A 20,669-nucleotide genomic window follows, 5' to 3' on the forward strand; every position below is an offset into this window, starting at 1 on the left:
AGAGGAATGTCTGTTGATGATTGGTTGATTGGTATCATACAGATGTGTTAAAGGCAAGGTCTGCTGGTACCACAGAGGAATAAGAGCTCCATCAAGGGTGTACAGGTGTCTGATTGGGCTTCAGGAGGAAGTCTGTGAATGATGATGGTTGATTAATATCATGCAGTCAATACAGATGTGTTTTGTACGTAGGTGTACAAGTAACACAGGAATAGGGCACCATCACAGGGGTGGAAATAACCCATTGCCCGACATCCGAGTCCAGTGTTTTTTTCTGTCGGGCAAGCAAATTTGTATATCACACTGTACCGGTGTCCAGTTGACTTTCCAATGTTAATTATGTTGTTTATTTAAAAAACCAACAAGAAAAGTTAACTCATCAATTATGAGATTTTGACCAGTTCCCAGCACTAACAGATGCATCTGTCGAGGGGAGCAGCTATCTCATTGGGCACAGAAGCACAGACAACAATGTAGTTGATTGGTTGACTTGTGTGGAGTACATGGGTGAGGAGGGTTAGAGAAGGATTATTGTTCAATTCTCAGCATATATTTCTTGTTATCCTTGTGAACACATTTCTTAAGTGTGATGGACACACTGAAGTTATGTTTGAAAATTGTTGAAAAGGCAGGAAGGACATTTGTAACCGTATAATTCATTAAGGACTGGCCACATTTATTGATTTTCTTATGCTTCAGAAATTGATAGTTATAACCTGTAAAGAATTGGGTTCTGTTGTGGAAATAATAACGTATTTCCTTGAATGGTGTTTCAGTTTGGTCTGCAGCAACCTAAATGGTCTCCTCAGATGTTTCTGTAAATCCAATGTAATAGTGTGGCTTGTGGTTAAAGTATTTGCTTGTCTCATAAAATTCGCAGGTTTGAATCCCACATGGGTACAGTGTACAAGCCCATTTCTGGTGTCCTTTGCTGTGATTGACAAACTAACAACCCTTACTAGGAGCCTGGAGTACTGCTAAAAGTGGCTTAAACTACACACTCGCAAACCGCTTTATCTAAAATGTTCCTTTCTTGGCACTTTTGGCTGTTATATCCCAGGATGCATCTTAATTCGGTTGCCTTTTGTTTATTGTCTTACGTGTGATGATAGCTGAAGTTGAAAGTGAAACTTTTTGGTTGTGGGGCGATAGGATAGCCTAGTGGTTAAAGCATTCGCTAGTCATGTTGAAGACCCTGGTTCGATTCCTCACATAGGCACAATGTGTGAAGCCAATTTCTGGTGTCCCCTGCTGGAATATTGGTAAAAGTGGCATAAAACTAAACTCACTCATTCACTTTGGGTTGTGGTATGATATTTAGTCAGCATAGTCATGGATGGGGGCGGTGAGGTAGTCTAGTGGTTAAAGCGTTTGCTCGTCATGCTGAAGACCCGAGTCCTGGTGTCCCTGCCATGATATTGCTGGAATATTGCTAAAAGCGGCATAAAACCAACCTCAATTGCACTAATCGTGGATGGTTCGAGTGCCAGATGTCAAACCCATGCTGTTTGCTGAAAGGGCGAAGAATTCATGTTCAACAGTCGTTGCTTTAAGTTTTGATGTTGAATGTCGGCACATGATCAATATCATTATTGAATCAAGTCTGGATCTTTTGTTGTTTTCAGGATACGGATCCACCAATGTGAGTCTCGTCAGTCCTGATAATTGTAACCCAGGTTTTCCTGGAGACAGAGGTCAACAGCCTGGAATATTTGGATCCTATCTTGAAAACATCTCATCTTCAGAATTAAAACATATTCCAATGCTAAATTTGGGGAGAGTTGAGTCATTAGGCAAACGCAGATCTGTCCGGTGGCCGTGTGATGAATGTGGCCGAATTTTCACGGACCCTCATTCCCGAAAGCAACACAGGGAAGCCATTCATGAGAAAGTCAAGTACACGTGTCACTGTGGGAGGGTGTTTTCTTATCGTAATACTTTACAGAGACATCAGAAGTACAATTGTGTGCTGAAATAGTAGGAAATAGATAAAAAATGGTGTGTTTAATCCTTCAGTTTCTTGGGGCGGCGGGCTGGTGGTTGAAATGTTTGCTCGTCACGCCGAAGACCTGGGTTCGATACCCCACATGGGTACAATGTGTGAAGCCCATTTCTGGTGTCCCCACCGTGATACTGCTGAAATATTGCTAAAAGTGTTGTAAAATTGAACTCACCGACTCACTCACTCACTTCAGCTTCCTGGATTGAGTGCACGGCCCACCATCGGTCATTCTGTAACTGACCTGTTGTCCTTCATCAGTGTCACGGTTTAACTATATGTAGAACAGTCCGTTTCACTCCCTGCTTGCCTCACATGTTGTGTTCAAGCTACAGTTACTAACTTAGTGTTAATCGTTAGTCAATCTTATTTGTGCAAGTGTTCAAACCCATACTTCTAGTTGTGAATTTAATGAAGGCCCTATGTAACAACAAACTTTAACCAAACACAAAACTTTCTTCTGATGCTGCTGCTGCCAAGGATTCACCTTCATAGACTTCATTCAGTGTTCAAGGAGGTGACTTTTTAGCAGAGAGCTATTTGGTTTTTCATGGGAACAGCTGATTCACACTTTTTTCATTCATTTAAAGTCAGACATAATGGTGTTGATTTGCTTTGGTTGCTGTTGGAGATTAACCATTGAGAGACAACTGAATCATGTGACTTGTTGAACTATTTGTTCAACTCTGGGTTTTTAGGGGAACAGCTGATTGATTGATTTCATGATCGTGATGACTGCTCAGAAGGTTTGAGCATCATCAATAAGACTCTGACTTTCTAATGTTAGAGGGGCGGTGGGGTAGCCTAGGGGTTAAAGTGTTTGCTCGTCACGCCGAAGACCTGGGTTCGATTCCCCACATGGGTACAATGTGTGAAGCCCATTTCTGGTGTCCACCCTCCATGATATTGCTGAAATATTGCTAAAAGTGGGCTAAAACAACCTTGGTGTGAAGAAGGTTATATTTTATGTTAATTTCTGGATGGAAATTTGGTCATTCCATTGTCCATTACCTATGAGATAGGTTGTCCCGAGTTGTCGGTTTTCATTCATTCATTTTCATTTGCACCAGTGAGTGAAAACATTACAACTCATTCATGCTGTCTTTATTTCCAATGTTGCCAAGGTTACTGCTGCTTCTGTATCATGATTCCTGGTACAATGTTCAATGAAGACGTGACAATAAATATCTGAATTAATACTGTGGTGTTTGTTTACTTTGAACATTTGTGAGCATTTTATTGGATGTTAGATGAGTCAGACTTTGACTCACTAGAATTGAAACAAATGTTTCAAACCATATACACATACATTGTCCAACATCTTAAACCTTTTGGGATTTATGAAACACACTCCACGACTTCTTTTCACTTTATATTATACACAAAACTCATTTTTATAATAAAAACTCTTTTATTGATAGAATGTCATTCTCCCTGTTTAAAGTTACTATGATGATAATGATAAGGATATTTAGACGGCACTAGTTCCACATCACCGAGGGATATGCTCAAAGCACACACACACACACACACACACACACACACACACACACACACACACACAGACACACAGACAGACAGACAGACAGGACAAATAGTGATTGTGTTGGAAGAGGTGTTTTTAGTCCAGACTGGTATCGTATATGCACTCTTGAGGTTAAATGGGAGAGAGTTCCACAAATATTATATTTTCATTTCTGGCACACAGACACGTACATGTACCCATCATGCACCAACATGGCCATTTCCTGTATTAAGAAGCTCCATTCTTGATGTGATGCATGCAACAAGGAAGTCTAACACACAGAATGAAGTGGCTCTTCCTGGGCATCATTGTTGAAAGACCTCAACGATGTGTTAGATTTCCTGACTTCCTGGGGCGGTGGTGTAGCCCAGTGGCTGAAGCGTCCACTCCTCATGCTGAAAGCCTGGGTTCAATTCCCCACTTGGGTTCAATGTGTGAAGCAGATTGCTGGTGTCATCCTGCTGGAATATTGCTAAAAGGGGCGTAAAACCATACTCACTCACACTGGCTTCTGAAGTCTAAGGGGCAGTGGGGTAGCCTAATGGTTAAAGCGTTGGCTCGTCACGCCGAAGACCTGGTTTGAATCCGACATGGGTACAATGTGTGAAGCCCATTTCTGGTGTCCCCCACCGTGATGTTCGGTATATTGCTAAAAGCGGCGTAAAACCAAACTGTCAGTCAGTCAGTCTGAAGTCTAATGGATAGTACATCTGCCCAGAGGGGTGGAAGGTCAGTCATTTGATGACAGCTGCGTCATACCAAAAGACATTAAAGGAAGGTTCTTATGGTTACACTGGCAGTATCTGTGGGGTAAAACAAGTACGGGTTCATTCAGAGTCTGTGTTGTTTGTCTGAGTGTCGTATCAGTGTCAGTCTGCAACATGGTATGTGATAGCACTATAGAACCAGCCCTTAAACTAGTGGCTGGTTGGAGCAGCTTCTCACACACATGTACATCCATCACACAGTGTTAGTGCACATCTATAGAATGCAACATTATATATAATTTCACTTGTGCTTCATGTGACATTTATGACACTTTGGATGCAACAAATCTTTGTGCACCATCAAGGAATCTATGTATTTTCACTCGTAACACAAAGACGTTCGGGTAACTTGTACAAAATGAACTATGCATATCCTTACCACTAGAAAACGATTCTATGTGGGCATATTTTCTAACAAACATTTTATTTGCAAAATCTCCTGATAGAATTGTGATGGAAACTCCCAGTATCTTCTGACAAACTGAGAAATAGAAATGGAGCCAATACGGTATTCAAGAAGTATAGGACCAAGCTATTAAACCGTAATTTATCTTTCAGGACAGTTTGACAGTTTTGTAAATCTATCATTCAACATGTTTGAAAGCCTTCTGAGTCATTCCTGTGATTAGCTGATTTAAAACCAAAGTATAATTCCGTATGAATTTCAAATCCTTGTTCTTTGAGCAAAGAATAGATTGATATCCTGCCCTTTAGATTGCCAGGGATCATGGCCCAAGATAATAGCCGAGGAGTTTCTATAACTCATATATCACATGGAATGGTCCTCTTCACCCATATCAGTCTGGGGTGGCGGTGGGGTAGCCTAGCGGTTAAAGTGTTGGCTCGTCACACTGAAGGCCCAGGTTTGATTCTCCACATGGGTACGGTTTGTGAAGCCCATTTCTGGTGTCCCCCGCCAAGATATTGCTGGAATATTGTTATAGGCGAGTAAAACTAAACTCACTCACTCACTCACATCAATCTGAAGCCCTGGATATGTACGTTCTTGATCATTTGACTTGTAACAAGCATTTTCTATTGACTAAGTCTGTTTCCAATGTAACTGGCTGTCATCAGATTCTCCTTTGACTAATGCCGCCCTTTTGTTACTTGCAGGTTCCATGGTATCCGTAGGTACTGAGTTAGGGAACAGCATGGGACAGTCTCGGGATAGTGACGACGAATTGCTCGCCACTTTTGCTGCTAATATTTATGGCTCAGTCGACTCGGAAAACAAAAACGTAGGGAATTTGTTCAAGTGCGAGTACTGCAACAGATACTTCTCTAGTTCATATTCACGAAACTCTCATAAAAAGGCTGTCCACGAAGGTGTCACTCATGGGTGTATCTGTGGCAAGAAGTACAGATACCGCCGAGGATTAATGCGACATCAGAAAGAGTGTCCGGTTGTCCGTAGTGTTGAAAATCCCCCCAATTAGAGGCAAGCCCAATATGGGCTGTCATGCCAGCTGTCGTACCAACTCCTTGACCATATACACGAGTTATGGTAATCCTTGTGTTAAGATAGCTTTTAGCGTATGGTCCTGAAGCATTTCAGGTAGCCGTTTTTTTAAATGTGTTACGATGTTTGCCTCTGTCGGACAGTGAGCCAACATGAAAAGAATTGTCTTTTTTTTTGTGGACCTGAAAAACTTTTTGAGAAAAAAAATGCCGATTAAATAAACAGTTATATGAATGAATGATGTCATTTTGAGAAGATGTTAGTTCTTTATGTGCTGGGGCGGTGGGGTAGCCTAATGGTTAAAGCGTTGGCTCGTCACGCCGAAGACCTGGGTTCGAATCCCTACATGGGTACAATGTGTGAAGCCCATTTCTGGTGTCCCCCGTGTGATATTGCTGGAATATTGCTAAAAGCGGCGTAAAACCGAACTCAGTCAGTCAGTCAGTCTTTATGAGCTTTAATGTGATGAAAAGTGCAATTGAACAAACAGGTCAAGTGATGCTCATTTGATTTTTAGCTCTTTGAATTTTTTTCTGATTTTAAAAACCTGAGATGTACACGATACACAAAAATGACACTATTGGGTTCGATCAGCATAGCGTGAACAGTATCTGACAGTGGGTCAACCGTTGTATGGTTGAGTCATCCTATTACACTGAAGACACTGACTACCCGTGGACCTAGGGAAGCCCAATCAGCAAGCACCTGCTGTGGTTCATCTTAAGCAACCAACTCCAGAAGTAGATGGAAACCAGTGATAGACTTGACCCAACTGACACTTCATGCACATTTCATTCTGTCATAATCTTATTTGGATATGACTTGGTTCTGTCCATGTGAAATATTTTATGTGACTCATGTTTTCAATGAATTCTTGACCCAGAAACACATAAGGAAATGAATTTTAATGAATCAGCATGATATTGACTGACCATGACCTTGCCTCAGTGAACATGTGTCATCATATGAACAAATGTTCAATGAATTCAGGAAAAATTAAGTTTTAACTGGATACCTGTTTTTGCCAAAGTGCGTTTGTGTTGTTTTCAAAGCTTTTGTATTGTGTTATTTTCTGCAACCTTCATTGTCATAGTTTGTGGACACACATGTAGGAACTGTCCCTTTGTGAAGATTTGAACCCAGGCATTCTATATGGAACTGAACACTTGTACCACTTCCCTACAAGACAAGACCTTTAATAAACTAAAGCTTGCCATGTGTTGATCTACAGGAGACGATAAAGATACGAACAGATAGTTTAATATCATGACATTAGGAAAGCAAGTTCATAGCAATTGCTTCTATAATTTTCATTATAATTTTGAAATAACATATGTTCTCCTTCAATTTGTTTTGTTGATTAGATGATTGTTGGAAGATTAGATGTCCAGATTGCATTATTGACAGTTAAACAATGAATTGGTGCAGCACTAAAGACATGCAGTTAAAACAGAATGACTAAGGTGTTTTTGTACATAATACTGTTGTGATATTTACAAATCTGTTTGCTTCGTGATTGTATGTTGTGTGTCCAATGAAAAGATTTCATATATGAAAGTTTTGTACAGTTTCAGGGGCCAGTTCAAAAGTTCTTTTTTGGATAAAACCTGAAATACTTGAGTTTGGTTGTAGGGAGTGATGACCCTGCAAGTTTTCCATAAAAAGTAAATTTATCTGAGTCATTATTTTTATGCAGTAACTGAAATAAACTAAAATAATATCTCATTTTTACCATGTGATTGTCAGTGCCAAGGTGATTGGAGACCAAAAGGGTGTTAACTCTACATGTCAGCTCTTCGCACCACTAATAATATTAATGTGAACTGTAATCCAATATGGTTCAATAAAACTCATTGATAGCATGCTTATAAGTGTCAGAATTATTAATTTTGTGGTGGAGTATGTCTGAAAATACAAGGAATTAAGTCTTTTGTCCAACATTGAACTTTTGAAGTGGTCCCTATGTTCGCAGATATTTGCAGAAATCGTTTGTGGATAGTGATTTTGTTTCATGCCAATATGGAGTGCAGTTACATCAAGACACTATACATTGTAAAACATTGGTCAGGGATGAGATGTCTGAATTTAATAGGGCTGTGATGATTCATTCTCATATTCAGTGGATCAAACCATGTGAGATTATTTGGTGTATATTCATAATTATGTTAAGAGCGACATAAACATAAAACTCACTCATACTTTTGTTGATTTTGTTGTATCAAAGGCGATGTCCTTGCATTGTACAATATAGTTCCTGCACCCTTGGTTAACTTTCACTGTACTATTAATAAACATCCTCTCCCTGGGCTGGTTGGGGCGGTGGGGTAGCCTAGTGGTTAAAGCATTCGCTCGTCACGCCGAAGGCCCGGGTTCGATTCCCCACATTGGTACCACTTGTGAAGCCCATTTCTGGTGTTCCACGCCGTGATATTGCTGGAATATTGCTAAAAACGGCGTAAAACCCTACTCAGCCAGCCCTGGGCTGGTTGACTGAGGTCCCACGGTCTTATTTCTAATGTACCCATCCTGCCTGAGGTGTATCAAGCATTGTTTGGTAATGTCAAGTGACGGATAGCTATTTTGTGTAACCGTTTTCATAATAGCCAAGTTCTTACAAGTGGACAATTTCTTTTCAGAAAATGGACTCAATATGGGCAGGAATTTAGCTGAACATAATACCCTGGGCCTGAACAGACTAGGACAAGATGCAAGCTTATATCCCATTTCAAATGAAGACTATAACCTGTCTGTATTCCTAAATAGCTGGAGGTGCCCCCCCAAGGATGGCAGGGTTTTAGACAAACAGCTTTGGCCATGTGATCAATGTGATAAGGTTTTTACCGAACAGCGCTCAAGAAAACGGCACAAAATAGCTATCCACGACAAGGTTACCTACTCGTGCTTGTGTGGAAGGGTTTTCTCCTTCAGATGTTCATTAAAAAGGCATAGGAAAACTTGCAGAGTGCATGTGATGAGTACTTGAGAATGTTTGTAAACAGTGAGGTAGCCTTGTAGTTAAATCGTTCACCTGAAATGGCAAGACTCGGGTTTGATTTCTCTGGTGTCCGCCGCTGTGATATTGCTCGAATATTGCTAAAAGCTTCGTAAAAGTCACTCACTCACTCATACGTAAACATAACATATGACCTTGTAGCATTTGAAACATAAGAATGTAAATTTGTTTACTCGATTTTGTCCTCTCAACACTGACTGTCTGATCAACTGGTGTCTATGGGTTATGCCGTGACACATGGGATATCAGTGAATTCACCAGAGGGGAAACGTCCGTATCACACGGTATCACTTTGACTATCCTTCCACATTTTAAGACAAACATGCCATGATATTCCTGGAATATGAATTGGTTTTCAACCATACTCACTCACTCATGTTACATGTTATGCTTATTGTTAAGTTGCCATAAAGGCCGACTATGCTTGTCGTAAAAGGCAACTAATGGGATCCGGTGGTCAGTTTTGCTGACTTGGTTGACACATGTCATCGGTTCCCAATTGCGCAGATCGATGCTCATGCTGTTGATCGCTGGATTGTCTGGTCCAGACTCGATTATTTACACCGCCGCCATATAGCTGCGATATTGCTGAGTGCGGCGTAAAACTAAACTCACTCACTCACTTATTGTTAAGTAGCTGCTTATTTACATGTCCATCAGTATATATAACACATTGGTGTGTCTATGATATATAATGTATAATGATTGGTTGCTTAGAGTTGTCATTTCCATGTGATATCTCCTTGGTCTCATTGCCTTGTTGGTATCTAAGATAAAACAGGTTCCAAGCAAATTATGCCCCTTGCCAGAGGCATTGTAAGATATGCCTTGATTGCCTGTCATTGATCACTGGATTGTCTAGTTTTGACTCGGATCTTTACAGGATGTTCCCATACAACTCAGACATGCTTTCCAGAAAGAAATATGTAGATGAATAACAAACTATATTTAACAGATTATAGTGAAATACTAAAACAGTTATTGATATCTCTTCACTTTAGTGGTAGTTCGATTAATTGAAATAATCGAAGATTGGTCGCAATGACTAAACGACCAAGCAATCGATCATGTTTTCTCATAATCGAACACAAACAATTTTGGAACATTTGTTAGCAATATTTTTCACAAGGTTGGGTTTGTCTGTTACATTTCAAAAGCACTACAAGCTTGTTCCAAGTCAGAATTGAATTTATCTTAAAGACACCAAGAAATTTATGTTCCTAACATACTAGTCATCCTTTAAAGATGTGAAGTTTGCAAATGCATTTTGTGCAATTTGCAAAAAAACCTCATAAGAACTACATTTTTTCTTTATTTTTTGTGCATTAACAAACATAACCAGGAAAATTTGATAAATGACGCTAACCAATTATTTTCGATGATTGATCGGTTGTAATGAACCAATCATCAATTATGAGATTTTAACCTATTCCCAACACTACTTCACATGTAGGCAGAAAATAGAATTTCTGACAAATTTTCATAGGATACTTTTCAAGTGTAAATAAAGGGCTTCAATTTTGATTTGGTACAAAATAACTATTTCAAGGCACTGGATGAATGTTTGATCTTTGCATCATGCCTTACAACGTTATTACAAGCCTGCAAATATACTGCACCAAAGAACTTAAGGGCCACCTGACAGCAGATAAGCATAGACATAAATTATACAAGAATTGGGTGATCCCAAACTTCTTTTGAGTAGCATGTCAGATAAATTTTTATTATGAGAAAGACTAAAAACATTCTTGAGTTCTTTTGAGTTGCATGTCAGATTCATGTTTGTTATGTGAAAGAATGAAAATATTCTCTCCTTCTTTTGAGTAGCATGTCAGATTGTTTTGATTCTTTTACTTAACATAATTCATTCTTGAGTTCTTTTGAGTAGCATGACAGATTAACTACAGTATTACAGAAGAATCAGGTTCTGCTTAATATCTTTTGAGTAGTATATTTCTGTGATTAGTTAGATGAATATTGCAGATTTCAGGGTTTTCTTACAAGCTGCTCACCATGTGTTTTCATGGAGTCATTGATGATTTTTCCTTTCCTTTGTCAGTACAGGGATGGCAATTTTCCGCTGATCCGCAGATTTCCGCAGATTTTATTTCAAATTGTTCAATTGTGAAACGTCTAAATCCATTGAGAAACCCTCAACTCAATTACACAGTATTAAGTTTTCCGCTGAAAATAGATTTTCCTGTTGCCATCCCTGGCTTTAGTCTGACCCACTTTACTTGTTACAGATCACTTTTATGTAACAGTTTGAGACAGATCTTGCTAAACATTGTTGAACTGGACGACATGGAGCGCCATGGTCAGATGTTCATACCTTTAATGTTGTTTATGCTTGTGTCCTTCAATAAAATTGTATCAGTGCTACATACTTGCTTTACTTTTTTTGTTATTTGGGGGCTGTGGGGTAAGTGGTTAAAGGGTTCACTTGTTACGTTAAAGACACGGGTTTGATTCTCTACATGGGGACAACGTGTGAAGCTCATTTCTGGTGTCCCCTGCTGTGATATTGCTGGAATATTGATAAAGATGGAGTAAAACTAAACTCGCTCACTCACTATTTTATAATGAGGAGGCTGTGGGGTAGCCAAGTGGTTAATGGGTTCACTTGTTACGTTAAAGACATGGGTTCAATTTCCTATGTGGGCACAGTGTGTGAAGTCCAATAAAAGGTCTGGTGTCCCTTGCCTTGATATTGCTGGAATATTGCTAAGAACAGAGTAGAAGCATAATTTCCGAGTGTAAGGCAGGTTATCACTTGAAACAGGGATCAGAAGAAGCCTGTCTTGTTAATTTTCTTCTGGTCCCATAAGGGCGGTGGGGTAGCCTAGTGGATAAAGCGTTGGCTCGTCACGACGAAGACCCGGGTTCGAATCCCCACATGGGTACAATGTGTGAAGCCCATTTCTGGTGTCCCCTGTCGTGATGTTGATGGAATATTGCTAAAAGGGGTGTAAAACCAAACTCAGTCAGTCAGTCTGGTCCCATAATATCACTATTTTAGTCTTCAAGCTAAAAGTATTGGCTACTGAAAATTATGCCAAAATGTAGTTTTAGGCTTGTGGATTTAAGACTTTTAGGCATCTACTGTGAAGGTATGTTTGGCTGAGGAGTATATGTTGAAATATTTTACAATAAAAGGGATTGTTTGAAGTGATTATGAAACACCGCGAACACTAGTCAGGTTTGGATATTGGTGGGTATTGTATATGTTGATATTTTTGTTGAATTTTCTCTTCTCTCGCTTTCATTAACTTGATTTCTGATTGAGGAAAACTTGAAAATGACATCACATCGCAGGACGAGTACCAGTTTCAATTTCTGACACTTCTCTTCTGCTGTTTACCAGCTACCAGAGAGTCAAAACTGCCAACTAGCTTTGACTTTTATTTGCTTTCAGGCCTCAGCAGTGTGAGCCTTGGTCGGGGAACATATTACCCAACTCTTCCAGGACCTGTGGTGTTCCCTGGAGGAATGGCCTTAACTCCAGCCGACCCTGTAGACTATGACTTGCCCTTGTTCTTTGATAAAGCAGGGAAGGGGTTAATCAAGTCGATTATTGGCGATCAGAGAGCCCTGTATCCCTGCGAGGAGTGTGGGAAAATGTTCACAGATCAGGCAGGAAGGCGAAGGCACCGCGAGGCCAATCATGACAAAGTGACGTACGCTTGTGTTTGTGGTGGGGTGTACATGTACAGGGGTTCGCTACAGAGACACCAGAAACAGTGTCCCATTCACAAACAAGTATGATACTTTTTAGAGGTTGGTCTGGGTGTTGTAGCAAAGGATGTTTGATTCAGGGAGTGATCATTGTGTGAGGCTTTGTGTCTTGTGGCACGGAACTGGTATCGTGACTTGTGTTCTTAGTGCAGATTTCAAACACAAGGATTTGCTGAACTCTTGCTTGCAGAATTGGAAAACTCACTTTTGGAATGTACACTGATCTACCAAACATCTTGATCCAATTAGTCTAGAATCCTTACTCTCTGGACAAATGCTGTTGTCTAGATAAGACTAGAAGTGGTCTTATAGCACATAAGGTTTATTTTAGGTATATTTGTTGGTCCAGACATCATCTGGAGTTGCCATCCAGATTCAAAGGTTTTTATGTGAAATAATGCTGAGATGCCAACCAGTTTTTGACCAGTAAATTACGCCATTACACTTAATCTGAGAAAATTACACTTTTCTACTCGTTTTACGAAAATCAATAAAGTGGGTAAAACTTCACAGGGAAGTGTTTCGTAACGCACAGGTGCGGGGGTGCAGAAATGGCCTTGCATCGATAGGAATCGCTTACTCTTAGCAATGCACTCATTCCAAGGAACTTGCAAGGAATTAAAGTATTTTGAGTCGCATGACCAACAATTTTCAATGTATGGAGCTTCATAATGATTGGTCACATGTGTTTCTGTCTAGAATCTTCCTTTCGTGAAAACGTGTACCATGTTGAAGCGATCGGCAAACAAATATTACACTTTTTAGGTCAAAATTACACTTTTTGACCTCTAGTATTACACTTAGGCCCAAAATAGGGTTGGCATCTCTAAATAATGAGAATTGTGGAATGTACCATTTGTAAGAATTGTCTCCAAGCAACGTTTTACAATTACAACCAGGGGCTATCTTTTGAAAATTCTTTTCTTCTCATCTTATGAAGATGAACTAATGCTTGTCCAGTTGCTTAGGCAAAAAGTCTATTGACAAAAAGAAATGAAAATTGGATAAGTTGACTCTGAAAATGAATGTTTATTTGTACAGCTTGTTAGGCAGTTATGAATAGACTGGGCTCAGATTATGATGCAGTGATGTTCCACAATGGTTAAAGTGTCGGCTGATATGTTACAAGATTTAATGAATATCTTTATTTTCTTTTGCCTTCTCCCATGTGTTTCAAACTCTGTCCAATTTGACCAGTAATCAGCGATCTGATCATGAATACATATTCCAGTTCCGGTGTCAACAAAATCTAACTTTTGTTGTTTTCAGACCATGGCTGTTCAATGAGAAATCAACAAAGTTCGGTTCTTGATATGCCACCGGGAGGAAACAGTGTAGGCTGGAGACAGTTGTCGGGGAATAGTACTGATGTGTCCATGTTCTTTGATTTTCTGGGAGGATCTCAAATGCCCTCTGATAGGAAAAAGACAGGCTATACTTGTGAAGACTGTGGGAAGGTGTTCACATACAGTCAAGGGATAAAAAGACATCGGCAGGCTAATCATGATAATCTCAAATACATCTGTGCTTGTGGGGGAGTTTATAGTTATCTAGGCACACTGCAGAGGCATCAGAAAAGATGTACAATCCACAGGGATGCACACCCTATGGATCCAAGTGGATAGGAGAGAATGCTTAGTGTATTGTAGAGGATCCAAGTGCATAGTTTAGGATCCTAGGGCTTTGTCGAGGATGCTCATGCTTTGCACAGGATCCAAGTGCATAGTTTAGGATCCTAGGGCTTTGTCGAGGATGCTCATGCTTTGCACAGGATCCAAGTGCATAGTTAAGATTCCTTGTGCTTTGTCGAGGATGCTCATGCTTTGCACAGGATCCAAGTGCATAGTTTAGGATCCTAGTGCTTTGTCGAGGATGCTCATGCTTTGCACAGGATCCTTGTCGAGGATGCTCATGCTTTGCACAGGATCCAAGTGCATAGTTTAGGATCCTTGTGCTTTGTCGAGGATGCTCATGCTTTGCACAGGATCCAAGTGCATAGTTAAGGATCCTTGTGCTTTGTCAAGAAGGCAACTGATTTTTCAGTAGTGCTCAGGCTTTGTAGAAGATCTTTGTGAATAGTTAAGGATCCTCATGCTTTGCAGAGACTTTGGTGCATTACTGAGGATCATCAAGCCTTCTACAGGACCCTATTGCATTATCAAGTATCGTAATGTTTTGTAGAGCACATCGTGAAAGATGCTAGTGAATATTTGAGGATCTTTGTGATTTGTTATGGATCCTAGTACACTCTAGAGGATCTCATGCTCATAATGACCCACCCGTGAAGGTCCGGGTTAGAATGAACCTTCAGTAACCCATGCTTGTTGTAAGAGGCGACTAAGGGGATCGGGTGGTCTGGCTTGGTTGACACATGTCATCGGTTCCCAATTGCGCAGATCGATGCTCGTGCTGTTGATCACTGGATTGTCTGGTCCAGACTGATTATTTACAGACCACCTCCTTATAGCTGGAACATTGCTGAGTGCAGCTTAAAACTACACTCACTCACTCTTAAATGACCTCTTCTGTTTACACTAATCATTTGGACTTATGTCTCTGGTGAAGCTTATCCATTGTGTCCTCTGCAGATTCTATCTAAGAATAACAAAAGGCATTCAGTTATTTTCTGAATTTGGTCACGAGAATGTACAGCCTGTTCATCTTTGATCATCAAATTACTCCTGAACAGTTGATTTGACATTCATAATTGAAAGCAGACTGAAGATTAGTTTTAAAACAGTGTATTTAACATTTATGTTTTTATGAGTTACCTATGTTCAACACATGCGCACAACAAGTGTCTTGGGAAACAAGATTTATGTGGAATTGAAGTTATCTCAGATCATGGATGATCATTTGTGTTCTCTTTTAGCAGACAAAAACATGTGAATTTCTGTTTTGTTTTAGAAATTATTGTAACTTTCTTCTGATGTACATATGATGCATGTAGCTTTGGAGTAACTAAACTATTAAATTGGTACAACCACTAGGTTTGTTTTTTGTTTGTTTGCAGGCTCGGGCAGCTATTTTGGTCCAGGCCAGCCTGAGGGTGGAGATAGTGGACTGGCTTTTGATCAGATGGGAGGGGAGTTTGGCAGGGGGACAGAAACGGTGTCAGTGCCACCTATGATAGCTAAACGCTTCAAGAAGCAGAAGGGGAAAGCTAAGGGGGATATTTTTCCATGCGAGATTTGTGGGAAGGTGTTTACTGACCCGAGATGGCGGAGAAGGCATAGAGAAGCAAACCATGACAACCTCACTTATCCTTGTGTGTGTGGGAAAGTCTATAAGTACCGCTGTACTCTCCTCAAGCATCAGAAGTCTTGCTTTTGTTACAAGGCGGCTGACGTCAGTGGGCAAGACATTTTCAGATTGTGATGTTTCAAACGGATCGAACTCAACTAATGACGTGATTTTGTGGTAGTTTGATAGATGTTGCAGTCGGGCTGAGACAAGTATTCCAATAATAGAATTGATTGACTTAAGTTCCCAAGGGGGAGATAACTCTCATCTTCACTGACATGCCCAATTAGGGTTTCTTTTGAAGGAGACAAATACTGCTTACCCATCTTGTCAGTATTTGTTGAGATTGTGATGAAGTGTTTCCCTACACCAGGAGAAACTATTTTCCACATGACATGTATTTTAACCTTATGATGTATGGAAGGCTTATTTCTCTTAGCATCAGATCGACTGTGTCCAGACCAGAAGGTATCTCCATTTGTGAGGTAATGATTTGATGAGTTAATTTTACACAGTGTTTTATGATCCTCAAAGGATCAAAAACCATTTAACAAAGCCCAGTTGTTAAAGCACTTGCTCGGCCAACTCCTCCCATGAGAAGCTTGGAGTTTCATGACATGATTGCAGACAATGGCGAAATAAACAGTCACTCATATTCTCAACAAGACAGTAGTCTTACTCCTTTGGCTGGCGTATTTCTAGTCTCGTGGCGTAAACCTAAAAAGGTATAAGTGGAGTTTTCAATGAGTTGACAGTGCCAAGGTGCTTGTTGTACTGCAGGAATGGTGATGAATGAAATTTGCATGGTACAGCCATTTTGACTTTCTCATTTCCGAAGTCTTTAGTCAGCTTTTGACCGGCATTATTCATAAATGGTGTTTTTGAAATGAGAATTATAGTCAATCACCTCTTTGTCTTTATATATTTCAGGGATGGCAATTTTCCGCTGATCTGCAGATTTCCGCTGATTTTATTTCAAATTAATCAATTCTAAACCCCCATTCGATGACACATTATTAAGTTTTCAGCTGAAAATAGAGTTTCCTGTTGCCATCCCTGATATTACATTTAGACATTCCTTAGTATAAAATTTGATTGACACTTGTAAGTTTTTAAGCACTTTTAACCTTCGCAGACCATGCTCACATTTTAACCTTGTTGCATGACTAGAAGTCATTATTGAGTTTCAAAAGCTGATTCATATTAGACTAGATGTTTTATTGCTTTCAGGCTATTTGGCTGGCTCTTCTTATCAGGATTCAAGCAAGTTTGGTCGTTATGGAGCGGCTTCTGGACAAATGTCTTCGTATAATCTAGAAACTAGTGTACCTTCCGCATATGAAAGTTTTGAAAATTACCAAGCAAGGACTGTAGACCCACAAAAACCTGTCTTCCCTTGTGATGAGTGTGACAAAGTATTTGCGGATGCTCGAGGCCGAAAAAGACACAAAGATGCTCACCATGACTTTGTTACCTATACCTGCCTTTGTGGCAAAATCTACAAATATCGCTTCACATTCCTGAAACATCAGAAATCTTGCTTTATCTTCAACTCCGTTTGATTGCCAGAATGTAGCGCTAGACGATTCTGTTGTTCATGGATTTATTCAGCATCAACTAGAATCCAACTTTTATTGGTTTCAGGTTATGCTGCTTGTGTTGGTTTGAGTGAAACCTTCAAGGGTAGCTCTGTTCAAGGTGGCTATGACCTTACTTCAAGACAGACTCAACCTTGGCCGAGACTTCAGTCCCAGTTTGAGGCTGTGGATCAGTCCCTGCAGTATTGTCGTAGTGGGGGTATGGTGGAAGACTTGGTTTTGGACACGTATAGTTTTCCTTGTGAAATCTGTGGGAAAACGTTCTCTCAGCTTCGCTTTGTGAAAAGACATGTTGAAGCTACTCACGAGAATCGGACTTACACATGTGTTTGTGGAAAGGTCTATAAGTATGTCAGTGCTTTACAGAGGCATCAGAAAGCTTGCAGTGTGTTCCAACTGTCCAAGAGCTGAAACTCTGAGGGGAAGGAAGAGCTGGGAATTTGTATGGATCTGAATTGGAGATTTAGAAATCTCAGAGACTGATTTTTGTTCCTTTCAGATTTGAGTCGTCATTACTCAGGAGATACTGATGGCCATAACTGGATGCATGTAGGCGGAGTCTGTGGACAGACGACAATAGACGGAGCATGTGATCAGTTGTTTAATGTTGGCGATGCACCCAATAAGCTAAAGTCTGGCGAAGGAAAGACACTTTGGCCTTGCACAGAATGTGGCAAGGTTTTTACTCATCCTCACTCCCGAAAGCAACATAAAGAAGCCATTCATGATAAACTCACGTATGCATGTGTTTGTGGGAAGGTCTACACCTTCCGTAATGCTTTACAGAGACACCAGAAGTCCTGTACTCCGTATCTTTTTGATGCTGAAATAAATGACATTCAAGAACAAAAATTTGGGAATGGACCTTGCATTAGAATTTTAACCATTGTGTCTTATGATTTATTGTACAGCTGTCGTCAGGGATGAATCAAGGTAAAGATTTCCGTCTTGAAAAAAAACAACCCCAAACATCTGTAGAGTTATGGACGGTGTTGGTATTTAGGTTTAGATTTGGTTGATCACATTGAATGAATTGACTCAGCCCTTGAATGTTCAGCCTTTAACAGCCATTGCTATGCTTGAAATTCCTGTAGGTACATGAGATCATTGTAGACAAGGTTGAACCGTATTTCTTTGTGAAGGACTAATATCACTTGACAGCCAGAGAGATCCTGTACAAATCTTGGTGACTATGCTCTTTTCACGCTTAGTGATCCGGTAGTTTTGTTTGTCCAGGGACTGGTGAAAATCTGGAAGGAATACTTGTTTTTCAAGGGCAGTCTGGTAGCCTAGTGGTTAAAGTGTTCGCTTAACTCATTGGATCAACCCATCTGCTTCCATTGATGAGGTGATGTTACCATGGGAGACATTTGGAAGAACCTAGTTTTATCGTGACTGAGAAAGGAGTATATGAAAGCTGTATGAATAGATAGAGAAGAAAATCATTCAAATGGAACAGTTTTTGCCAGGAAACCGTAAATTCTTGTGAATATCTAATCCCTTTAACATCACTCCCATGTCCAGTATTTTGGATCTCATTCCATTTTAAAAATCTTTAGATTTTCAATAGAATTCCTCTTCACTGTCAACTGTCTGTAGCTAGTTGTACATACAGTAGTGTCATGCTGCCAATTGCACCTCACTTCCTGTGTGCTTCTGAAATGTTTAGTCAAGCACATTACTGGTTGTAGATCACACTATTGTTTATCTGTATCTTCAGTTTTTAGTGTTTAATTTTGGCTGCTTAGTCATGATGTGATCACACAACTGAGAAAAGTCCTTTCAAATGAATAAATTGTTGACTATATTATTTTGACTGTTGGCATATATAGTTGAAACTTCTGAACGACTGGGGAAATGATGACGTTGTTGCTGTGGCACATTTGCCTGAATAATTTCAGTCCAAAACTCTAAGGTCCTTTTTGTTGTTTTCAGATTTTGGATGTTCTGTTGATAATGAGCCGCAGACAGCAGGTCGGGCTGTGAGTTCTGGTCAGTGGGATTATTATGCTGGTTCGTATGGAGAACCATTGTACCAGTCTCAAGATCAGGGACAGGGGAGTTGGAAAACTCATAGGACTTCAAGTCACACCAAAAGGAAAGGCCCATGGCCTTGTACTGTTTGTGGCAAAGTGTTCCTGGACTCGACGTCCCGACAGAACCATAAAGAGGCTGAGCATGATAAGCGTACATATTCATGTGTTTGTGGGAAGGAGTACAAGTATAGGACAGGTCTGCGCTTGCACAAAAAAGTCTGTTCGATGATGAATTAGTGTTCCCGGACTCGACGTCCCGACAACCATAAAGAGGCTGAACATGATAAGCGTACATATGCATGTGTTTGTGGGAAGGAGTACAAGCATTTCAAGCTCTGTTTGATGATGAATTAGGATGAGGGTTTTCGTTGAGTTTGGATAGGATGGTGACCAATTTTACAGTTGTAAGTTTGGTGACTCAGTTGTATAGCTAGTGCACAGAAGGGTGTCTGCCTTACCATGGATGTAGAGAAGAATGGACAGTAGTGTTGTCACTGTTGACTGTTCACTTGCTTGAGAAGTTTAACAAAGGATGACTGTCACCTCAGCTTCCTAAACCAGTTGGGAAAGTCCTGAACTGTTAGGGTTCTTAACCATCAGACGTGACTTAAAATGGCAGTAGTTTGTGGTGGCTATGCACTTTATAATAATATGATTGCTTGAATAATTGACTGAGTGTGCCATCTGAACTAATAACCTGGATTTGAGTTGCTGACAATTATAAATGTGTAAACTGGTGATGTGTAAAGCAAGAAGAAACTACTTGGTGCCAATGGTGAACTATGAGCACATGATGACACCGACTGTTTGCAGTCCAGCGTTTCAGAAGGTATATAAACCGTGGCATGTGAAGAACAAGGAAAATGACTTTGTGTAATAAGTGTGTCACAAAAGTATGTTCTTGAAAACTAGACTTTTTGTTGCTTTCAGGCTTCTCTGTGGTGGCAAATGCTCCAAAGACAGAGCTTGGTGAAGGAGGATTTGATAGTCAAACCATTGGATCTGCTGTTTATGTAGCTGACAACATAAGGATGAATGTCACGCCCCAAGGAGACCCTTATGTTAATTCACCCCAGGGCCTTTCCAATATGAAAGGGGAACTGTTTAGGAAGCGATGGTTTTGTCCCGATTGTGGGCGAGTGTTTCTTGAGAAAAAGACAATGATGGTCCATATAGATGCTATCCATAACAATGTGACTCTGCCTTGTGTGTGTGGGAAGACGTACAAGTACCCATTTGCCCTCAGGAGACATAAGAAAACATGTCGACTGAGTTTACAGGTACAGAAGTA

General features: G+C 40.2%; 1 protein-coding gene across 6 annotated transcripts in view; it reads left to right on the forward strand.

Annotated features, from left to right (window-relative positions):
* The window catches only part of LOC124275018 (zinc finger and SCAN domain-containing protein 12-like), a 105,171-nt gene that overhangs the window by 33,004 nt on the left and 51,498 nt on the right, over positions 1-20,669 (forward strand). For 2 of the 6 annotated variants that reach the window (XM_046710501.1, XM_046710500.1), the window contains exon 2: positions 20,309-20,658. The exons of the other annotated variants lie outside the window; for them this stretch is intronic. In XM_046710501.1, the coding sequence (XP_046566457.1) occupies positions 20,309-20,658 (350 nt within the window). The remainder of the gene's footprint in view (positions 1-20,308; positions 20,659-20,669) is intronic. 6 annotated transcript variants of the gene reach the window in all.

The sequence above is a fragment of the Haliotis rubra genome, unplaced genomic scaffold, assembly GCF_003918875.1.
Source record: "Haliotis rubra isolate DU_JTF1 unplaced genomic scaffold, ASM391887v1 Scf197, whole genome shotgun sequence".
NCBI classification, from domain to species: domain Eukaryota; kingdom Metazoa; phylum Mollusca; class Gastropoda; order Lepetellida; family Haliotidae; genus Haliotis; species Haliotis rubra.